Genomic DNA, 24,762 nt, shown 5'->3' on the forward strand with positions numbered 1-24,762 from the left:
TATATAAAGATACCTAAAAGCATGCAAAGTTAGTCAAAAAGGTTTTAAGAACTGCTACAACATTTACATTGGCTATTTAGGGAGCACATGCGTTGCTCAGTTGGTCAAGTGTCCAACTCTTAATTTTGGCTCAGGTCATGATCTCAGGGTCATGACAACAAGCCCCATGTCAGGCTCCACATTCAGCATGCAGCCCACCTAAGAGATGCTCTCTCTCCCTCGCCCTCTGCCCCTCCCCTCCACTCGCACTCTCTCTCTCTCTCTAAAATTAAGGAAAAAAAAAACCCCACATTGACTATGTAAGTAAGCTTATATTCTGAGTTTTAGATTAAGAATACATATTCTAGGGGTCGCCTGGGTGGCTCAGTTGGTTAAGCAGCTGCCTTCGGCTCAGGTCATGATCCCAGCGTCCTGGGATCGAGTCCCACATCGGGCTCCTTGCTCATCAGGGAGCCTGCTTCTCCCTCTGCCTGCCATTCTGTCTGCCTGTGCCTGCTCTCTCTCCCTCTCTCTCTCTGACAAATAAATAAATAAAATCTTTAAAAAAAAAAAAAAAAAAAAAAGAATACATATTCTAATCCTGTATGCCAAAAAAAATTTTTTTAAGATTTTATTTGACAGACAGAGATCACAAGTAGGCAGAGAGGCAGGCAGAAAGAGAAGGGAAAGCAGGCTCCCTGCCGAGCAGAGAGCCCAATGTGGGGCTCTATCTCAGGACCCTGGGATCATGACCTGAGCTGAAGGCAGAGGCTTTAATCCACTTAGCCACCCAGGCGCCCTGCCAAAATTTCTTCTTGATCTTATCTCTAGGTTCCCTTATTTTAAAATATCAAACATCTTGAGATTTTCTCAAACATTAGAGATGCCTGTAAAAATTAGTCAAAATTGATAAATGTAACTTAAAATTTCTTGCAGTTCAACTGAGAAAAAAGTAGACTTACAGCAATAGCAGGAGACATAATAACAAATTAAAATGGGAGATTGTTTTACAACATGAAAACCACCCAACCCTCTCCCATCATACTATTTTTCCTTTGCTACCCCTATAAACTATGGCTGCTTCCTTAGAATTCCCCAACAACCTGGAGCACCAGGGTACTCAGTCGGTTAAGCATCTGACTCTTGATTTTCGCTCAGGTCATACCACAGGGTCCTGGGATCGACCCTTCTGTCAAGCTCCCCATTCAGCAGGGAGTCTACTTGAAGATTCTTTCTCTCCCCCTCCCTCTGCTCACTCTTTCCCTCTCAAATAAATAAATTAAAAAAAAAAAAAAAAGAATTTTCCAAGTTCCTTAAACTACAGAGCTTCTTCATCCTGTTCTTTTCTGTCTCTTCTACATGCTCTTCCTTGAGCCAATTTTATTGCTCAATCTGATTTCAAATAACACTCAAATCTCTACTCCTTGCCTATCTCCTGGCCTCCCCGCCTTACAAATCTTCTTTAACTGGATTCTGTAAACTCAACAAGTTCAGAACTGCTCTCAATTTATTCCTTATCTCATCAAGTAACAGCATCCCTTCAATTGTTTAAATAGAAACCTGGGTCATCTTTGATCATTTCTTCTCCTTCAGTCTAAACTAGTCAGCAACCAACCATGTCTACCCAATTCTGTCTCCTAAATACCATACATAACCAAATATAAAATGTCCTCGCATTTTCCCCTGATAAGAAAACCTCCATGCACAAACACCATGTATTCTGGCTCAACTAAATGTATTAATTTGAAGAGATACAAATGAAAGCCAAAGGCCCATTTGTAATATTTAATTCATTTGTTTAGTTCTATATGTACTTAAGACTATATTATATAAAATATACTTAGAAATACTATTTTACTTCCATTATTATCTTTAACAATTTTATTCAAACTTTTCCTGCTTTCCTTATTACTGTGGTCTATACTGAACTTTATAAAAACGAAATCATGCTGTATATATTCTTCTGTGTCTTGCTTCTTTCATTCAACACCATGCTTTTAAGATTATCAATCTTGTTGCAAATAGCTACATGCTATAGGTATTCATTTTATGAATCTATCACAATTTATCTGCTGATCTACTGGTAATGAACATTTTTCTAGGTTTGGCTATAAAACAATGATGCTATGAACATTCTTCAATATGAATAAAAGAGTCTCTACAGTACGTATTTCAGAGAGGGACTGCTAAGTCATTCAGTTTCATACCAAACTATTTTTCCACGTAGTTCCCAATTTATATTCCTACTAACAGTATATAAGAAGTGTGTTAGAATTTGACACATGGCTTCATTATATAAAACTATTCCTCTACATTAATCTAAAATGCTGATTATTTTCAGTTTATCCTCATATACACGATTCTTTAAACTGACTTACCAAGATTTACATCTGGTAGTATCTTATCAAGAAACTGTGTTTCCCCACCATTGGGAGAGAGAAAATCTGCCAGAAGTTGACTATTACTCAGTTCTGGATGTTGCAGAAGTTTCTTGAATGAAAAAAAGAAAAAAAGAGGGGGGGGGTAGGAAATCTCAAAAGTATCATCAAAGCTAATATTACAATGATAAGAACAACAAAAAAAATTTTTAATCCTCAAAAGCTATTTTATATTCAGAATAAAAAAGCTACATTTGTAGAAAGAATAGTATTGCACAGCAGCTAAGACCTCAGTCTCTATAGTCAGACATGAAAAGGTTTGAATTCCAGCTCTTCCACTTACCAATGAAGTGTCCCTAGAAACTAAGTTCCTAAATTACTTAAGAGTTTCCTTACATGTAAGATGAAAATGCTACTTACTTTACAGGGTTGTAATATAAAGCATTTAACATAGTACCTGATACACAGGAAGGAAGATGAAACACTAGCTAACATTGTTTCTGTTTCTCAACTATAAAACAAATACTACAATATCATATAACTTTCTTGATAATTAAAAGACGTTGACACAAAGGGTTTTGCAGGAAACTAAATGCATAACATGTGAAATAATTTGGAAAATCTGTTGTCTGTTCTTCTTGCAACACTACTTTCTTACAAGATAAACTGACTTTTTAAAGCCAAAATTAACTCAGTCTTACCTAATATTGTTTTGTAACTTGAAACAGTTAGAAAACTTTATGGGCAGAAATTTGTGTAAATGAAATACCAGTAACTGCAACCTTAAGCTCTGTATCACCAGAAAATACTCTTCTAGAAGGTGGTACTCTAGTCCTTAGAAAGATTTAGCTCATTCAAATAATGGGTTAATGGTACAAACAAAGGCAAAGGTTAACACTTCTATATACAATGTTCAAATATCCTTGCAGTAGTTATACCAAAAAATTATGTAACAAATATTTTCTGGGTTGAAGCACTCGACTGTTCAAATACAAAATATAAAATATAAATATCCCTTTACACTGATGATAGTTTTTAATTTAAAAAGTACTTATTTTGGGCAAGAAGGCATCCAAGTTTGGCTAAATTAACACTTAATAAAATCTACAAAATTCTGTGTCCAAATAAAAAAAGATTTTTTTTAACAACAAAAAAGTAACCGCTTTTTGGTCTTAGGCACTTCATTAAATAAAGAAAGATGGTCATTAATTTTAAAGAAGTCTAAATCAATTTTAGTTAAGCGTCCCACTCTTGATTTTGGCTGACTGTACTAACAATGGAAATAACATACCAATTACATTGTTTACATAACACTGTGCACACACCGAAAAAAAATTCAATTCCAAGTGGTGACTGGTAGAGAATCAGGAGATCCCAAGAAACCAGAAAAACATCTACAAATTGCAAAAGAAAAAAAAACTGAGGAATAAAATGGGAGGGAAGATTCACAAGTTCAGAAGTGCTAAACACAAAATCAAACAGAAAACAAGACAAAAGGGACACCTAGCTGGCTTAGTCAGTAGAGTATGTGACTCTTCATCTTGGGGTTTTAAGTTCAAATCCCACATTTTGGGTAGAGATTACTTAAAAAAATACTAATTTTTTTTTTAAAAGATAAGAACAACAAAAAAAACTACCCAGTATACTTAGAATGCATTTCATCTTACACAAGTTTTTTTCTTTATCTTCTCGTGCCGAAAGTTTTAAACTAAACCCAACATATAATTTTTCTTCTAAGAAATATCTGGTATTTCATTGGTCACCAATTTTTTCAAAAAGTATACTCTTTTTTTTTTAGGGAGAGTGAGTGCACAAGCAGAAGTGGGGGGTGTAGAGGGAAAGAGAGAGAATCTTAAACAAGCTTCTGTGGAGCCTGACATAGGACTCGATCTCATAACCCTTAGATCATGACCGGAGCTGAAATCAAGAGTTGGATGCTTAACCGACTATGCCATCCAGGAACCCCTAAAAAGTACTTTTCATAATAATTCATTTTCACATGAAAAAACTATCTTAAAAGAATTTTAGAAACCCACACTGACAGGTATCTGTAAAACAAAATATATATACACAAGAGAAAAAAAGACAAATCAGATAGCTGTATGATTAGTAACTTTTTAAACTGAGTTGGTATTGTACCTGTAAATATTCCTGAAACTCTTCTCTCTTTGACTTTAAGAATTCATAATTTTTGGGGCCGATGATCCTTTTGGAAGGAAGCTGGGCATCAGGAAATGTGCCTGAAATTAATATATATGAAAGTTATTACTACGTTCTACTACTACTTTAGAAACCTAATTTATAATTTACTACAGCAAATTCAGATTCATAATGCTCCCTCTTATAGAGATGAGGCATTATCTTTTAAATAACCTGGACAAGGGGCAACTGAGTGGCTCAGTCAGTTAAGCACCTGCCTTTGGTTCAGGTCATGATTTCAGGGTCCTGGGATCAAGCCCCGCATTGGGCTCCCTGCTAAGTGGGGAGTCTGCTTCTCCCTCTCCTTCTGCTGCTCCCCCTGTTCACGCTCTGCCAGGTAAATAAATAAAATCTTTTTTTAACGTAAATTACATAATTAATTAATCCTGAAAAATCCATAAGCTTCAAGTCAGAAGTCTAGACCCAAGAACCTGAGTCTACTAATAACCAAACTGATCACCAACTATTTTGACACGGATTTATTTAAGCATTCTATACTACTAGTAAAAAAGCCTCAAAAAAATACCATGAGATTATTTTGAAGACTGTGGGATTCAATGAGACAAAATCTTACAAAGAAAAATACCTATTCTCTCATGGGAAAAAAAAAGGTAGCATGTTGCTAATACTACACAAGATTAAACACAGGATTAAAAACAAAGTTTAAAAATCATGGACATGGGGCGCCTTGTGGCTCAGTTGGTTTAGCATCCAACTCTTGGTTTTGGCTCAGGTCATGATCTCAGGGTGATGAGACTGAGCTCAACATCAGTCTCCACACTGGGCAAGGAGCCTGCTTCAGATTCTCTCTCTCCCTCTGCCCCTCCCCCCACTCCCTCTGTTTCTCTCTCTCTCTGTCAAATTAAAAAAAAAATTTTTTTAAAACAACAACAAAAAAAACAAACAAACCATGGACATGCTTTCTCAAACAGGGCTGACTTCAGAAATTTAAATACCAAAAAGGAAAATATTATTGGGAATCCAACTTCGGTTGATCTAGGGCTTTAAAGTCTGATTATAGGTCTTCTCTCAATCCAAGGGAAAAGTTCTCAGAGATAGGAGATAAGGATGGTACTGCTTAAGATTGGCAGAGACAAAGAGAAAACCATTTTTTTTTAAAGATTTTATTTATGTGTGTGAGAGAGAGCACACAAGCAGGAAGAGAGTGCACAAACAGCAGGCAGAGGGAGAAGCAGGCTTCCCACTGAGCAAGGAGCCAGATGCGGGACCTCATCCCAGGACCCTGGGATCATGACCTGAGCCAAAGGCAGACACTTAACCAACTGAGCCACTCAGGCACCCTAAAGAGAAAACCATTTAAAGACAAGTACGATTCAAAATCTAAGCAAAGAGTTTGGAATGCAAATTTGTATTTTTTAACATCCTATAGTAATCTCCTCATCATGGGTTTTGCTTTTAGTAAAGAAGGGTAAAAAAGGTCCTGTCCAGTCCTTCTCAATTCAGAACCAACCTAAATTTGAATCAGGGACACTCCATAAAGCTTCTCTAAAATAAAGATTCATGGGTGCCTGGGTGGCTCAGTCAGCTTAATGTCTGACTCTTGACTTTGGCTCAGGTCATTATCTCAGTATTGTGAGATCGAGCCCCACATCAGGCTCCACACTAGGCATGGAGCCTGCTTAAAATTCTCTTTCTCTCCCCCACTCTCCCTCTGCCCCTTCCCCACCCCACCTAATGTGCTCACTTGTACTCTGTCTCATAAATAAATGAATACAGAAATATACACAAATCTACATACAAAATGACTGTAAATACTTTGTAACTACATCCCTGACATTAACTAAAATAATGGATAAGAGAGACTAAAAGGTGAGGGGAAGAACTAAAAAGAAAAGTGTTCCCCTTTTCTGACTGATCTAACTTAAAAGGAAATATTACTCTACAAGTTTTATTTCCAAATCTAAGAGCTAAATCAAAACATTTGCACTGATGCAAAGCAAACATGTTTATCAAGAAAAATGGTGAAAGAACAGAGCAACTCTGAAATTCCTGGTTTAAATTCTCTGTCACATTGAGATAAACAAAAATTCAACTGGAAAAAGAATCTTTTCTAAAATACATTTAAAGAATAGCTATCTTTTAAATTTTAATATTATTTAAAAAGCAATAAATGGGGGAGCCTGGGTGGCTCAGTGGGTTAAAGCCTCTGCCTTCAGCTCAGGTCATGATCCCAGGGTCCTGGGATCGAGCCCCACGTCTGGCTCTCTGCTCTGCAGGGGGCCTGCTTCCTCCTCTCTCTCTCTGCCTGCCTCTCTGCCTACTTGTGATCTCTGTCAAGTAAATAAATGAAATCTTAAAAAAAAATTTTTTTAATAAAAATAAATAAAAAATAAAAAGCAATAAATGTGCATTGTAAAAACTTTTAAAAAATAAGCCAGAAATAAGTTAAAAACAGTACTTTCCTATTATGAATAGCAGTGTACGCAAGTGTCACTGTTACATTTTCTTGATATAATTACTTAAAATAAAAAAAAACGTAATCTAGGTCAATAGCTTCTTCAAGAAAGCTAATGCTAAAATGTAGCACTTTATACAAAAACAACATACCATGAAATTCTGTTAGTTTTGATTCAAGTACATAGAATTCTAGGTATCTTCTATAGACAGACCAATGTTCAGGCTCATGCCCAACTGTAAATGGAATGAATACACAGTAAGTAATAAATAATTTTATAAACTACTATTAAAAATTATGCCAGTCTTAATTTATTATTTCTTAACATCACATCAATATATTTTATCCCATATTTTAATTTTAAATTTCTTAAGAAATTGATAATTTTTACCTATTTATGAAGTTATCTCAGTAACAAATAGTTTTCTATAACAGAATCATACAGCTGACAAATTTCAAAAAATAATGCAATTATTATTAATTTTTAAAATGTCACAGAATAAATAATATATTTCAAAAAACCTTATAATCAATTTTGGGTCTCTCAAATCTTTACCAATTGTCCAGATCTAAAAGAGTACAGAACAGCACTATCCAACAAAACTTTTTGCAATTCTGAAAATGGTTTATATTATCTGCATTAATACAGTAACTATAAACACATGTAGTTACTGATCATTTGAAATGTGGCTAGTGTAAGGAACGAAAATTTTAATATAATTTAATTTTCACTTATACATGTGGCTAGTGGCTACCAAACTGAATAGTACAAAGTAATGGTTTACAGAATGAGTTGGGTCAAACCACCTATTCCAACCCCAGTTCCCCCGTTTACTAAGTGAACTTGAACAAATAACTTAACCTCATTGTGCCTTCAGTTGCTTAGAATAAAAATAATTGTACCCTTTACATAAAATAATCCAGGTAAATCACTTCTGTAGACTGCATGGCAGAGAGTAAGCACCTCAAAAATGTTAACCGCTATTGTTAGCATCTAATGTCATTCTAGCACAGATTTGGAAATGCAATGTATAAAGTCAACCAAAATCACAATAACCCAAAAACAAAGCCTGTATTTAGAAAAAAACATGATGGGGCACCTGGGCGGCATCTGCCTTCAACTCAGGTCATGATCCCAGGCCCTGGGATAGAGCCCTGCATGAGGCTCCTTGCTCAGGAGGGAGCCTGCCTCTCCCTTTCTCTCTCCCCTGCCTCTTCCCCTGCTCATGCTCAGTCTGCTCAGTCTCTCTCTCCCTCAAATAAATAAATAAAAGCTTTAAAAAGGAAAAAACATGATATAGTCACAATCTAAAAGGAAACTGAATTCTTCTTCTTCAACACTGGTCTTAAAAGATCTACATCATATTTATTAGTTTTGTTTTTCAAAATCCTAAAATTGTTATTTTGCTACACTATAAAGTCAACACAGTATATAAATGATGCACTTTTTTTCCCTCATGGGCCATAACTTCCTAAAAGCACATTACATTGACAGTCAAAGTCTACAGCACTGTTGAGAAAAATAATCCTTAGTTTTAAGATTTTTTTGGCTTAAACTTTATATGGTTAAATTTTTAAGGAAAACTTCTAAAAATAAAGCATAAAAATTAATAATGTCTGTCCAAAAGACAAAAACAAAGTATATTTAAAAGTTTATCATATATAAACCTTTGAAAAGGTTGTGTTACATGCTCACATAAATTTACTTATAATGATAGGAATTTATATCTGAAGAGTCAAGTTTAAAATAATTTCCTGAGAAACGAGAACAGTGTGGGAAAAGCCAGACTTCAAATACTAGGCACAAAAGTAGCTGAACCCAGAAACTACAGTATTTCTTTTCAATTCTTTCTGACACTTAACATGCCAATCAGTAGAAACAGCAGACAAAGATACGTACAAAAAACTATGTCTGAAACTGAAATCAGACTATAGTATCAACAATGGTTTATCTCTACGCTTATTAGAACACAGCTAGTAAAGCAACAGGTAAGACTGAATGGCAACAAAAGCAAAATCAAGCAGCACTGACTCTTGGCTGGACAGAGCAAGACCCTGTCTGGTACCTAGTTATAACAGGAAAAATCACAGACAGCTACTTCAAGCATTCTTCCTTTCCTAATCCTATGTTTTATTTCCTGATATAGGATTAGCTTCTAAGAAAAATTTTAAAAACCTATTTAAAAAAAAAAACAAAAAACAAGGGAAATTATTAGCACTCACCTTCATGTTAGTACTTAGTCACTCGTCTCTCAAAACCATTCCCTAACACTGCCACTTTTTTCCTTCTTTTACAAGACAGTTCCCTCTTCCTAAGCTCAACTACATTTTTCTGTCTAACATTCCCAACATGTGGACAACTTTGATTTGCTTTTGCTTACACTGAATGCCCCCACTTCTTGGACAAAACCCAGGGTGGTGACAGTTATCTTGTTATGGATGCTATTTACCCCCTTCTCTCTTAGGTCACACCTAAACTACTAAAAGAAAAAAGATAGCAAAATATGAGGAAAAATGATCACACTGTGTTTTATCATATTTTTATAAATTCTAATTAGCCCACAACAACAGAGGAGAAATGCTGTCTTAACAAAATTGGTATAATACCTGATACATTGCTATTACGCGTTACTCCTCGTCAATTAAGTGTAATGGCTAATGATGATGGCAGCAAAACCATTAAAAGAACATTACACAAAATGCCTTGTTGCATTGTCAACATGTTCAAATGCATCTACTCAGTATGTGTTGTCTGAACAAATTAATTAGCTAAGTGGTACTAGAGATAACCTAGAAAATCCTAAGCTTTCACTGAACTTTCTGTTCAGACACTTAGCTTTTGGAAGTGCAGTCACACTTAAAAGTTAGAAATGGAAAAATCTTTATCATTCCTGATAAATACAGAGTAATTGACATCTTTTAAGAGACATCGCCAAGGGGAAGGGAAGCAAGGGCAAAAATGAACTATTGGGATTTCATCAAGATCAAAAGCTTTTGTACAGGAAAGGAAATAATCAACAGAACCAAAAGACAACTGACAGAATGGGAGAAGATATTTGTAAATGACATATCAGATAAAGGGCTAGTATCCAAAATCTATAAAGAACTTATCAAACTCAACACCCAAAAAACAAATAACCCAATTAAGAAATGGGCAGAAGACAAGAACAGACATTTCTCCAATGAAGACATCCAAATGGCCAACAGACACATGAAAAAGTGCTCAACATCCCTCAGCATCAGGGAAATACAAATCAAAACCACAGTGAGATACCACCTCACACCAGTCAGAATGGCTAAAATTAACCAGTCGGGAAATGACAGGTGTTGGCGAGGGTGCAGAGAAAGGGGAACCCTCTTACACTGCTGGTGGGAAGGCAATCTGGTGTAGCCACTTTGGAAAACAGTATGGAAGTTCCTCAAAAAGTTAAAAATAGAGCTACCCTATGACCTAGCAATTGTACTACTAGGGATTTGCCCCAAAGATACAAATGTAGTGATCTGAAGGGTACCTGCAACCCCAACATCTACAGCAGCAATGTCCACAATAGCCAAACTATGGGAAAAAACCTAGATGTCCATCAACAGATGAATGGATAAAGAAAATGTGGGGTGTGTGTGTGTGTGTGTGTATAAAAAATGGAATACTACGCAGCCATCAAAAAACCAAAATCTTGGGACGCCTGGGTGGCTCAGTTGGTTAAGCAGCTGCCTTTGACTCAGGTCATGATCCCAGCGTCCTGGGATCGAGTCCCACATCGGGCTCCTTGCTCATCAGGGAGCCTGCTTCTCCCTCTGCCTGCCATTCTGTCTGCCTGTGCTTGCTCTCTCTCCCTCTCTCTCTCTGACAAATAATTAAATAAAATCTTTAAAAAAAAAAAAAAAAAAAACCAAAATCTTGCCATTTGCAATGATGTGGGTGGAACTACAGGGTATTATGCTAAGTGAAATAAGTCAATCAGATAAAGACAATTATCATATGATCTCTCTGATATGAGGAATTTGAGGGGCAGAGTGCAGGGTTGTTGGGGGTAGGGAGGGAAAAATGAAACAAGATGGGATTGGGAGGAAGACAAACCATAAGAGACTCTTAGTATCAGGAAACAAACTAAGGGTTGCTGGAGGGTGTAGGGTGGGATAAGGTGGCTAGGTGATGGACACTGGGGAGGGTATGTGCTATGGTGAGTGCTATGAAACGTGTAAGCCTGATTCACAGACCTAGACCCCTGGGGCAAATAACATTATACGTTAATTTAAAAAAGGTTTTCATAAAGCTTCCTACCTGCTCTTCTATCATTTCTTTCGACATCAATACAAAACACAGGTATTCTCTCTTTTTTCTCTTTCCTTTCAGAGGAAGGATCTTCAAAAAAGTCTACATATGGAATGCTAATTTTCCATGCAGCAAGGTTTCGGGGAGTATTAGGTGTGCTCACAGCTTCCACTGGAGAATCATCTTCCATTACAACAATACCTTCTTCAATCTGGAAAAAAAAATCAGGAAAAATGTAGTATTCCCAGGTCCTTTAGACCTACAGCATATAAGATACAATTATAAAGAGTATGTCCATATAAATTCCATAATTTTCAAGTACAAAACTTTTGAAATTAGGTGATACCAAATTTTCTACTAAAAATATAAAGATAAAAAATTTAAAACAACAAATTTAGCATCAACTCTAGGTTTTATTACATCACCTACATATGAAAATTCCATAGAAAAGAGAAAATAGGTACTTTAGAGAATAAAGATATTGAAAATATACAAATACAGAAAAATATTTAACTATGGTAATAAGTAAAAATTAATGGACTGATATTTTTCACTCTGATATGTATTGAGAGTCACAGAACAGTTTTAACTAAGTACAAATGGTCACCAACTTATGACAGTTCAACTTATGATTTTTCAACTTTACTATAATGCCAAAGCAATATGCATTCAGTAGAAACTATACTTCAAAGTTTGAATTTTTATTTTTTCCCAGGCTAACAATGTGCTGTGTAATAATCTCTTGTGATACTGGGCAGTGGCAGCAAGCCACAGTTCTCAGTTAGCCACTCAATCACAAAGGTATACAACCAATTATACCTACAGCCATCCTGTACCCAAACAGCCGTTCTTTTTCACTTTCAGTATAGTATTCAATAAGTTACATGAGATAGTCAACCTTATTATAAAATAGGACTTGTGTTAGATGATTCTGCCCAACTGTAGGCTAATATAAGTGTTCTGAGCTTGCTTAAGGTAGGCTAGGCTAAGCTATGATGTCCAGTAGGCTAGTTGTATTAAATGACATTTTTAGCATCGCATCAGGCTCTCTGCTCAGCAGAGAGTCTGCTTTTCCCTCTTAACTCCACCCACCACTTGTGCACATGCTCTCTTTTTCTCTCAAATAAATAAAACCTTTTAAAATTAAAAAATAAATAAATAAATGCACTTTCAACTTACAACAGATTTATCAGAATGAATCACCATTGTAAGCTAAGGAAGAGCTATAATTCCATTTCTGGAAATGTAATCTAATAAAAGTATTTATTCTAAGTAAATTTTTTTTAAACTGTGGAAAAGGCACAAGTATAAATATATTCACTGCAGCTAAGTAATATAAAAAATGAAAAATGACCTGAAAGGGACCCACCTCCATAGAATTCTTTTTTCATCTCTTGGTTTCTAAAATTTTAATAATATATATGCTTTAAAAAAATATTTTAAAATATTACTTGAATAATTCTTTTTAAAAAGAAATTTTATACATGTTCTAGAAATATACATACAGAAAGAAGGAAAAACTGTATTGCATTAAATTAGAAGAGAACCTCTGAATTAACATATTAAGAAACCTGATCACCTATACATCTCAAACTCATGTTAAAGAAGACAAAATGTTACAGATAAACACATCCATCTTGAACATACTTTTGTATGTTTTATTTATTTATTTGGCAGAGAGAGGGAACACAAGCAGGGAGTGGGAGAGGGAGAAGCAGGCCTCCCACTGATCCCAGGACTCTGGGATCATGACCTGGGCTTAAGGCAGATGCTTAACAACTGAGCCACCCAGGCGCCCCTTGAACGTACTTCTTTAAGACAATGAGTCAAAAACTGTGCACACTGAAGAAAATTCTGAACAGTCTACTCAGGGCAAATGAGTAGTAGGAAAATTTCTTTCCAGAATTTTAGCAACCTATCTTCACTCTCAGTTTTACCTTTTTCCCCAAACCTGGCAGTCACCTCTTGTCTAAGTGAATTCCTTCCCTCCCCCAAACAATTCCTTAGCAATTACCTTTTCTGTTCTTGTCCTAAAATGGCTTTTTATAATCTCTAATAAGACTATTGGTGATCTTAGAAGGACCTCTTAATACTCTACTAAAAAGTCTTAAAGTCCTAAAAAGAAAAAAAGAAACTATAAAAACAGATTATATGAATTGGTTTTTGCCTTTTCTGGAACAAGGTTACCTCTTTATATACCTGAAAGAAAAACAGAGAGAAGAATGTGTGATGGAAATGCCCACTCCACTACTTGGAACCTGAGGTACAGAGTGGCATTTTCTATGGCTATTACAATTGTATTTTTGTTAATGGATTCAGCTTCTGAGATATCAGAAGAGTAATTGATCATAAAATGACAGATAATTTGTTTAACAAGCTGACTAAACGCCAAAAATAGGGCACCTGGCTGGCTCAGTCAGTAAAGCACATGACTCCTGATCTCAACATTATAGGCTCAAGCCCCATGTTGGGTGTAGAGTTTACTTTAAAAAAGAAAAATAGACATTCTTAAATAAAAAGTCCCCCAAACTCAATCTAAGAAACAAAATGAGAAAATAAAATTCTTAGCAACATAAAAATATCCATGAAACAAAGGATAAATTGTTTAAAATGTATTACTGTTACTGTTACCATTTAAATGGTATTTATATCAAAAAAGTTTAATGAATAATCTCTAGAACAGTATTTTTCTAAAGAATTTTCAGGGCTTCCTTTAATGTTATTTGAAAGTAAGTTAATATTATAAACCAAGATTTAATGTAAAGGAAAATAAAGTACTTTTTTGTTTTCATATAGATCTTCCCTCTACCAAAAGGATGGAGAATAAGGGTAGCAGAGGATAAGAAGCAAAAAGATGTCCCCCGTTTCCTTAGGAAATCTAATGTTTCTCATTATTATCTTTTACTATATGGAGATAACTGCCAAAATACCAATGGGCATATTATATTCCAGAAGTTTATTTGCAAATCAGTTCTTAACATGGACAGATAAACAGTTTCAAATATATTCAATTTTATGCAGTGGACTTTGGTTCCCAGGCCAGCATACACATGTCAATCTAATCCATAATTTACATTCATACATTTAAAAGAACTGATGCTATTATAATACTGTACAGTGCTTATTATGCTTACCATATGCTAGGCACTGTGCTAAGTGTTTTGTGCATATTACTGGTTTAATCTTCACAACACCCTTACCTAAGCTAGATACTTTCATCCCCATTTCACATGTGAGGAAACCAAGTCACAATAAAATTAAGCAACTCATCCAAGGTCACATTGCAAGGAGACACTGCCACCAAGTGATCACATCAAGGTTTCTAAAAGAAATGTCTTCTAGGTTCCAAATGTGAATTACACACCACTTTAGTAGGAGTCTGGCCATTTCCCTTTCCCCTAAACTTCCTCAACAAGGCAAAGATTTCTCAAGGAAAGATTTCCCACAGCTTTGAACTAGCACAGTACTGGGCTACCTGGTTGGCTCAGTTGGATGAACATGCAACTCTTGATCTTGGGGTCAAGAGTTCAAGCCCCACGTTGGGGTTAGAGATTACTTAAAAAAATAAACTTAAAAAAAAAAAAAAAAAAAAAAACCTAGCACAGTACCCTCTAAATCCTAACTGATACCACCTTAGTCTGGGTCAATAGTCTATTCACCTACACCTTCTCTTTTTAGAGTATTAGAGGTTAGTTTGCTCTCTTCTTTTCTTTTCCTTACCACTATCTTTGCTTCTAAATCAAGAATCTTCTTCTTCTTTGGGCCACTATAAAACAGAACTCTCTCAGTTTTTTAAAGACTATCCTCCTATTCCTGAAGCAAACACACACACACACACACACACACACAAAACAAAAACAGCTTATGTTTCAAGTAATCACACAAAACAAAAAATAAGAAGTATATCTTCCCAAACAAAATTATGTTTTGGAAAGTTCACAATAACATGGGTAAATGCTTTCATTGTAATATGAAGTGGGAAGAGAGTGGGATAGCAACCTACATACATAATGTAGCCTAATCTATGTGGATGAGAAAGGAAAGGGTTTCTGTTGTTGTTGTTGTTTTTTAAATCACCAAAATGTTAACAGAAGTGCTTACTGAGTGGCAGGATTATGGGTGGTATTTTTAAATTTGTTTCCACTTTTCCATATTATTAAAAAACTGAGACGGGGCGCCTGGGTGGCTCAGTCATTAAGCATCTGCCTTCGGCTCAGGTCATGATCCCAGGGTCATGGGATCGAGCTCCACATAGGGCTCCCTGCTCAGACGGAAGTCTGCTTCTCCCTCTCCCTGCTTGTATTCCCTCTCCCACTGTCTCTTTGTCAAATAAATAAATAAAATATTTTTTAAAAAATAAAAATAAAATAAAAAACTAAGTCTATAATATGCTTAAAATTTTAAAAATACGTAAATAAACATTATTTTGAAAAAAGACTACCTCCTCTGGTCTACTGTCTTTCTTCTACCCATACTTTTTAAAAAAGACAAGGGCATAAACAGAAAAAACAATGTTATATTTGGATTACCTAAGAAGGGAAAAAAAAGAATTAATATTTTCTTCCACCTAAATTATGAAAAATCAGTGAATTTCCTTAACAATTCATCATGCAATGGGACAGAGGTTAAAAGGAAGGAGTGAGAGAAAAAACAGGTTTATATACTCTTCTCTCCCCCATTCTTTCTTCTTGGTCATTGCCAATCCAATCACTACTATCCATCCCTTTTAATATCCAGGTTAGTAAATCCCTTAAGGGCAAAGTATCTATCTTAATCACCATTTTATCCCCACTGCTCAGTCATTAAGGAGCAAAACAAGCATCCAGGAACTCTGTTTAATAAAGATTTGTTCAACAAACAAAAAGCACAGATGAGACAATATCTGTCTTTATGGAACTAACTGGTAGGGAAAACAATCATAAACATATAATTTCAAATACAATTTTTGGGTGCATGCTTTCACATGTGATCTAACAAGGGGCACAAAGGGGGAATGTTCAATTCTACCTGAGGACCCAAGTAAGGACTTAAGGGAAGCAGCTGGATTCTGAAAGTTAAGGATGAATTTTCTAGGTAAATAATGGAAGGGTATTCAAAGGAGAGCATGTGCAATGATCACAGAGATAAAACTGCATGGTCAGTGTAAGGTGCAGATTCCTAAATCTACCAAAAATCTTGTTAAAATGCAAACTGATTCAGTAGGTCTAGGATGGAACCAGAGATTCTGCACTTTTAATAAGCTCCCATGTAAGACTAATGGTGTTGATATATCAATCACGGTTTGAGTATCAAGGAGTAAGGGGATTTATCAACAATTCTGCCTGCCTGGACCAAATGGTTAGAAAGAGTTAAGATCAGGATACAAGGGGCACCTGGGTTGCTCAGTGGGTTAGGCCTCTGCCTTTGGCTCAGGTCATGATCTCAGGGTCCTGGGATCGAGCCCCGCATCAGGCTCCCTGCTCAGCGGGGAGCCTGCTTCCCTCTCTCTCTGCCTACTTGTGATCTCTCTCTCTCTCTCTCTCTGTGTCAAATAAATAAATAAATAAAATCTTAAAAAAAAAAAAAAAAAGATCAGGATACAAAGTAAAAGCCTAACTATAAGATGGTAAATTGTCTGACTATCAGAACTATCTCAGCTAAGCAAAAATTATCCTTGCCTTAACAAGCAGTTAACTTAGTGCTCAGGATCTTTACAAATTAGATTAGCACCATGAAACTATAATAACTAGTGAAAAAAATAAGGGATAGAAAAGAAGTCTAAAATAAGTAAAATAAAGGGGAGAGAAAATAGAAAATAAGCAATTTTTATGCCATTTTAGGTCTGAGTTCATACATATACTAAATTGAAGAATTTTTACTTACAAAGTCATCTTCACCTTCAGCTAACCCATAATTAGGCAACATAGCTCCTTCCATTGTAGTACTTTTAAATACTCCTTTAATTTTGCTACCTATTCTGCTGATTCCAAATGATTCTCCTCTTTTCTGGGTGCTCCTAAATATTAAACAAAAATGTATCAAGTTCATAGCAAATTATCACGACAGTCTAGTTTACTCTAAGCAATAAGAATAGCTGTGAAAAGGGTAAACTAGAGATAGAGCTAACATAACTTTTTGGAGTTCTTAGTCATAGACAGCGTTCCAACATCTCAGATGCCAAAAGTGACAGAATATTTAAAATTTAAATTTGGGGGTAGGAATATATGGGGCAATATTCACTAATAAATGTCTGGAATCCACCTACTATTTAAAACATTAACTGAACTAAAATGTTTAAGAGATGAGAGCCCCCTAGTGGTACATAGTTCTTACTACCATACATATTTTAAAATAGCATAAAAAATGTGGTTAAGATCAACATTCAAAACAATGTATCGATTTAGAACTGTACTGCTAGAATAACATAGTGTAACAGAAAAAAACATATGAAACTATGACCTTCTCAGTCCTTCATTTTTAGACAGACCTTAACAAAAAAATTCTGTCCTCTGTGACTGAAAATTTTTAAGCAAATTTCAACTTTATAATCATATACTCAAAAGAGGAATGAAGTATAAAATGCAAAGTAACAAAAAGTAACAATCTTCAAAGTAACAAAAAAGAAAAAAAAAGATAAAATGCCAAAGAGAAGGGGGAAAACGCCAAAGGGAATGGTTAGCAAAAGCAAACGCAGCCTAAGGAAGCAGCCTGCTCTGACATTACATATTAAATATTGGTTTCATAATTTTTTCAAAAGTAAATTTCTAAAAGCAGAAATAGCTGGAAAGCAACAACAAAAAATAAGCCAAAACACAGCAAAAATTTCCTCCATAACAGCCTACTGTGCCATGTTTCAACAAAGAAAAGCAGAACTTTTACTCAGTTTAAAACTCATGCTCACTATGTAATGTTGCCTGAACAACAGATACCCAAACAAAAATGACTATTTTAAAATCCTAAAAAGTGGGGCACCTGGGTGGCTCAGTGGGTTAGGCCTCTGCCTTAGGCTCAGGTCATGATCCCAGGGTCCTGGGATCGAGCCCCACATCGGGCTCTCCACTCAGCAGGGAGCCTGCTTCCCTTCCTCTCTCTCTGCCTGCCTCTTTGCCTACTTGTGATCTCTGTCAAATAAATAAATAAATAAAATCTTTAAAAAAAAAAAATCCTAAAAAGTTTGCTTTGGATGCTTAACTTAATGGATAGCTATTATTCCCACAAGAAAAATTTATTTACTGAAATAATGCAACAATTACAGAAATAAAAATAAATCAATCAAGTTTCAAATACGCCTGGTACATTAATAACATGTGCATTTTGTTTACATGTCTAAGGAGCAAATCAAACTTATTTTAAAACTGGAAAAACTCGGGGTGCCTGGGTGGCTAGGTGGGTTGAGCCTCTGCCTTTAGCTCAGGTCATGATCTCAGGGTCCTGGGATCTAGCCCTGCATTGGGTTCTCTGCTCGGCGAGGAGCCTGCTTCCCCCTTCTCTCTCTGCCTGCTCCTCTGCCTACTTGTGATCTCTCTTTCTCTGTCAAATTAATTAATTAATTAATTAAAATCTTGAAAAAAAAAAGTGGAAAGACTCAAATAAGCAGTTAGTAGTAAAAAAAGGTAGAAGATTATTTTATTTAAACAAGCATCCAATCAGTGTTTTTTTTTTAAATCCAGAACTGTAAACACAATCTTCTCTGATAGAATGTTTCCAAAACCAATTATGAAAATGTTAACAAAATATTATTAAAATCTCTAGAATTTAGGTAGATTATAAAAAATTGGGCTTTTTGAAATCTGATTATCAAAAAAAAATCTGATTATCCCCAGAAATACAAATACTGTACTTCTTGCTTTTAAAAAAAGTTCTTTAAACACAAGTTATTTTAAAATATAGCAAAACCAGTAACAAAAAAATGAATAGCTTTGAACAGCTAGACACTAGCTTATCATTTTATTTTAAACTGACATTTTAATTTTATGACATATATCATGCTATTTCAAAAAGGAGATATCCAGGGAGCCCTGGCCTGCTCAGTTGGTAGAGCATGAGACTTGATCTCAGGGTTGTGAGTTCAATCTCCACCTTGGGTGTGAGTTTACTTCAAAAAATAGATAAAATAAAATCTTAAAAAAAAAATTTTTTTAATTTTTTAATTTTAATTTTAAAATGATATCCTAGGGACACCTGGTGGCTAAGTAGGTTAAGCCTCTGCCTTCAGCTCAGGTCACAATCTCAGGGTCCTCAGATACATGAGGCTCCTTGCTTGGCAGGAAGCCTGCCCCTCCCCCTGCTTCTGCTCTTTCTCTTTCCCTCTCTCAAATAAAATCAAATCTTAAAAAAATAAAATAAAAGGATAGCCCCAAAATAAAATAAGATGAAAACAGAGAGGGAGGCAAACCGTAAGAGACTCTTAACTACAGGAAACAAACTAGGGAGGTGGCTGGAGGATGGAGTAATTGGATGATGTGCCTTAAGGAAAGCATATGATGAGTCCTGGGTGTTGTACGCAGCTGATGAATCACTAAATTCTACCCCTGAAACTAATAATACAGTATATGTTAACTAAATTGAATTTAAATAGTTTTTAAATAAATAAATAAAAAGATATCTCAAATAGCTGATATAAAGGCAGTAGTAATAGCAGTGTTTCTTTTTTCCCTTTTTGTTGTACCTAAGTTATTTTGGGTATACTTTCTGAATTTAAACAGATAATTTATATAGAAAAAAAATCACATGCTGTCTCAAGACTTACCGAAAATCATCCAAACTTAGGCTACCTCTGCAGTAACAGATATGTGAAATTATATAAGGAAAGGAGAGAGAAAGAAAGCCCAGATATTAAACAAATTTCACTTTAGAACACAAAACAAAATTTAAAAGCTTTAAAATTTACACAACTGGAGAGCATTCATTTTTACAAAGAATGTGTATAACATAATAAAGGAAAGAGAAAGCACCATGGCTGTGCGGGAGGGAACTGGGCGTATGAATTCTAGCTCATTAAAAAAAAAGTTCTTAAACTAGTATGTCATGAAATACCTGTTATTTTTTGCCCTCACTTAGGCACACCATTTGTTTGATATGGTGGAAAGTATGCAGAGACTAAGCCACCAAAAACTTGGCACAGAAAACAAGCTCAGTGTTTTCCAACATGAAATTCAAGTCCATATTAGATTTAATTATGTGTGCTTCACACATTCTGAAGTATATGTTTTAAGCTAAGAAACAAAGTGAACAACAACAACAAAAAAATCCCTAAATATATTTTTTAAGCCATCCTTTGAGTATGGAAGAAACAGAACAAGCTAACATTAATATGCATTAAAATTTTTACATTTAAAATAAAATTAAACAGAATATAGACATAAAATATATGAATAAATATTATACATATTTTAAGTCACTTAGCAAATTAGCAATGCTGCTCTAAATTTTCAATGAAAGAACATTAAGTAAGTCTTTTACTTATTTTATATAGGTAAATGAATAAGTATCACAGAAGCAGAGTCCTGACAAGACTGATAGTTAACATTAAAGTCAGGTCAATATAAAGAAAAACATACTTTTAAAGACTATAATCAGTACCCACAATGAAAAGAGTCCATTATTTTCTTTCTGTTCATTTTATATTTTAAAGAAAGCAAAATTAATGTAGTATGTTGAAGACAACCAGGTGTTCTCAAAGTGGCAAAGAAAGCTTTCCAGCTCTGAAGTGATGACACTAACTTAGCTCCTCAGCAGGTTTATAAGATCAAAGAACCACTTCCCCTTAAATAGTCCTATACAGGACTTAATATTCTACTTAATATTCTACTATGGCACTGCAAACATTCTGTCTATGAACAGAAATAAATTCCACCTGCTTCTCAAATGATGCTGGAAAATTTAATAAAAGTCTTTAAAAAGTATTTAAATCAAAGAAGATATATTTAAAAAAAAAAGAGATTTTAATTGGGTAAAGTATGCTGTTTTAAATAACAAGGATAGAATTTTTGTTAAGTAAAGTCAGTGTTTCACGAATGTAATATATAAATTCAATAATCAAAAAATTCATACCCATTTCTACATCCCTTGGTTATGTCCAAAAACACAATATATTCTCCCCATGGCTAAGGTTTTCACATTTTTCCTTGTACAATCTAAAAATTTACTCCAGTTTCTGACCTACTTTTGTCTTTGCACCATATCTCCAATTTATTTATATATTAGATTCTTGCTCAAACTGGAAGGTGTTGAGAGCAATGTGAATATTCTGTGGATTTATAGATTTGATATCTGTGTCAATTTTGTACATATAACAACATAAGGGCAAATCAAGACATTACTTATCCAGTTTATAAATGGATTAAGTTCTCTTTTCTGTGATTTCTCTGAGTTATATAACTGCACACGTATATTTCCAGAAAGCAAGAAGGGAAACAGAGAACAAACTCTCCACATTTGTAACCAGTAAGTACTCTAATAAAAAGTATTCTCTGGGGGGGAAAAAAATCTGTCTAAATTTGAGTTATCTGTAGATTTCATTTATGCATGTAGTCCATGTAGCAAGGCAATGGTGTGTTATCTTGTTAAGTTTTTCTAAAAGAATTTCAGGCATTTCCAGGTTACTCTATATTGTAAAACTCTACAATTACTTAATAAAATGTCTTGTCTACTTGTGTAACAATGGAACCACAGAGTCAAAGAAAAACAGACTAAGAAAGAAAATACTATCACAAGAATAATTTGCATCAATAATTACAAAAGCAGGGATGCCTGGGTGGCTCAGTTGGTTAAGCAGCTGCCTTCGGCTCAGGTCATGATCCCAGCGTCCTGGGATCGAGTCCCACATCGGGCTCCTTGCTCATCGGGGAGCCTGCTTCTCCCTCTGCCTCTGCCTGCCATTCTGTCTGCCTGTGCTCGCTCTCTCTCCCTCTCTCTATCTCTCTGACAGATAAATAAATAAAATCTAAAAAAAAAAAATATTAAAAAAAAAATAATTACAAAAGCAAACCATACAGATGACTTACCATACCTACCTGTTCAATTTTGAATTGCGTGTTGGTGATTCTGCACCTCTTAAAAGTTGCCTGAAATACTTTTAAAAAATTATGATTAAACTATTTTATATTAAAACATGCTATTTTACCTTACTACTTTCCACTTTAAAGAAAATTTAAATCAAGTGAAAACAACCATAGGCAAATAGAGTTAAGGATTTCAATACTGCAAATGGATAAATTTAGGCAATTTGATTTCCACATCTGTGAATAATATATATAAAAGAAGAGTGGAGTTTCTGCATCATCACAGTATTACAAAGCCACTCAGGCATACGGCAAATGAGGTAGACCAATTTGGCCACAATTTTTACAGTAAACTTCTAATCTCCATTAATTTCTGTAGTGAAAGAGTATTTATTTTTTTTAATTAATCATGTTTTAGTTTTGTTATTTGAATCACTCATCTATTGATATCAAAACCACTATTAAATTTTGATGTAAATTCCTTAAACAAGATTAATATTTTGACTTACCTCATCACTGTGGCAGAACATAGGTGTAAACACATTCTCCAAGAGAGACAATACATGTTCGTATGCTTCAAAAAGACATCTCATAGTTTGAAGTTTCACAACATCTATATACGGGCCTTCAGCAACTATTGAGAAAAAATATATTGTAAAAATTGTTTATGAATACCATAAATACATCATATATTAGTTTAAAATAACAGTGAAAGAGCATACAAACAGTTTTTGCAGAAAAGCCACTTGTAAGGTATAAAAATCAAACAAGGATGAGGAACCAGAACCACCAAACTCCAGTTCTGGCAAGTGTTAGTTATGTGAATTTTGAGTAAATTTCTTCATGAAAGCTTTCACCTTTTTAGTTAAATAGGATAATGGCTACCTATGCACCTCACACAGCTCTTGTAATAATAAACACTGAATACAGGAGAAAACTCTGAAAACATTAATAGTTGTAAAAGGGCTATAGTCTCATCACATCTTTGACTTACTTTTTTGAATCTCTTCTACAATAAAGGGATCAAATCGAATTTTGTCTATACTTTCATCCAAACAATATGTTTTATAAATCTTCTGCAACTCTTCATGAAGAGACAGCATTTCATCATTTGATAACTCTGGTCGTAAAATTCTATCATTGAACTCCTCTAACAAATTAGGGCAAAGTAAGAAAAAATGAATTATTTCAATATAACATAATATAATGTAGTATAATATAATTTATAGCATAACATAATATACTGTTCCCATTCTAACTGTAATCAATATTAAAAGCAGCAATTACAATCTATCCATCATTTTAAGCTTTCTAAAAAAATTTAATTGGAAATAAAATTACTACCGAGATGAAAGAGAAACTCAGTTAACCAAATATTTTATGATAATATAAAATATGTAAATACTTGCATAGCAATATGAATTTCTAAAATTTAGAATAGTGTATTTAAAGAACATATTCAATTGTTTATACCAAGGGTCTTTAATATTTTGAAATCCAATTCACTAAACAGTGAAACTTAAGGCTTTTTTAAGCTCCAGTCAATATTTTTAAACAATACTTCCATCTATCATGGAGACTACACACTACTAATGAAGCTGAGTGCATGAACAAATTAATCTTTTTTTCTAAAATCACAGATGATAGCAATAGAATAGACAAAATATTAACTGCCTTTCCTTACTACAAGAGATATTAACAAGGACTTCACCCTGTAATTTTTAATTATCTAACTGATACACAGAGAGGAAAGGAAGTAGTTTTTTAAAAAAAGGAACAGAACATATATGATTTGGGGACAACAGCAAATTCATATAATTGGAGCCTTGAAGGGAAAAGAGAAAAAAATGAGGTAGAATATCTGAAGAGATAAAATACAAGAAATTTCCTTTCTTTTTTTTTTTTTTTTTTTTAAAGATTTTTAGGGAGGGGAGAGAGCGTGAGTAGTGGAGGAATGGGAGGAGGATTGGAGGAGAGAAGAGAACTGATCCCAAACACACTCCACACTCAGAGTAGAGCCCAACACAGGGCTCAATCTCACGACTGAGAGATCCTGATCTGAACCAAAACCAAGAGTCAGACGCTTAAATGACTTAGCCACCCAGGCAACTCAACAGCCAAGAAGTTTCAAAAGTGATGAAAGACACCAACCTACATACTCAACAGTCTCAGTAAGATCCAAGCAGAACATACAAAAAGAAAACTACACAGTATAGTCAAATTTCTGAGAACCAAAAATTAAGAGAAAACTGTAAAACCAACCAGGGAGAAAGAGGATATTATAAAGAGAGGTACATACATAAGAATGGTAGGTAATTTCTCCTTTGAAGAAACAGTATTGGGGCACCTGGGTGGCTCAGTCGATCAAGTGTCCAAATCTTGATTTCACCTCAGATCATTATCTCAGGGTGCTGCAAGTAAAACCTGTCAACCTAAAATTCCATATTTCATAAAAATATCCATCAAAATGAAGACAAAATAAACATCTTTCCAAAATGACAAAAACTCATAGTCCAATATGGCAGAGGAGTAGGA

General features: G+C 34.7%; 1 protein-coding gene across 18 annotated transcripts in view; it reads right to left on the minus strand.

The window, feature by feature from the left end:
• The window catches only part of LOC111147461 (sorting nexin 14), a 97,372-nt gene that overhangs the window by 10,002 nt on the left and 62,608 nt on the right, over positions 1 to 24,762 (minus strand). For 14 of the 18 annotated variants that reach the window (XM_022503484.1, XM_022503471.1, XM_022503478.1 and 11 more), the window contains 9 exons: positions 23,222 to 23,377; positions 22,737 to 22,861; positions 22,240 to 22,298; positions 19,974 to 20,000; positions 17,108 to 17,240; positions 11,255 to 11,456; positions 7,125 to 7,208; positions 4,497 to 4,597; positions 2,358 to 2,469 (listed from right to left, as the gene is read on the minus strand). In XM_022503484.1, coding sequence (XP_022359192.1) covers positions 2,358 to 2,469; positions 4,497 to 4,597; positions 7,125 to 7,208; positions 11,255 to 11,456; positions 17,108 to 17,240; positions 19,974 to 20,000; positions 22,240 to 22,298; positions 22,737 to 22,861; positions 23,222 to 23,377 — 999 coding nt within the window. The remainder of the gene's footprint in view (positions 1 to 2,357; positions 2,470 to 4,496; positions 4,598 to 7,124; positions 7,209 to 11,254; positions 11,457 to 17,107; positions 17,241 to 19,973; positions 20,001 to 22,239; positions 22,299 to 22,736; positions 22,862 to 23,221; positions 23,378 to 24,762) is intronic. The other 4 variants (XM_022503474.1, XM_022503480.1, XM_022503473.1 and 1 more) reach the window with 1 other exon arrangement.

Source organism: Enhydra lutris, unplaced genomic scaffold (genome assembly GCF_002288905.1).
Source record: "Enhydra lutris kenyoni isolate GAN:26980312 unplaced genomic scaffold, ASM228890v2 scaffoldscaffold17, whole genome shotgun sequence".
Classification (NCBI taxonomy): domain Eukaryota; kingdom Metazoa; phylum Chordata; class Mammalia; order Carnivora; family Mustelidae; genus Enhydra; species Enhydra lutris.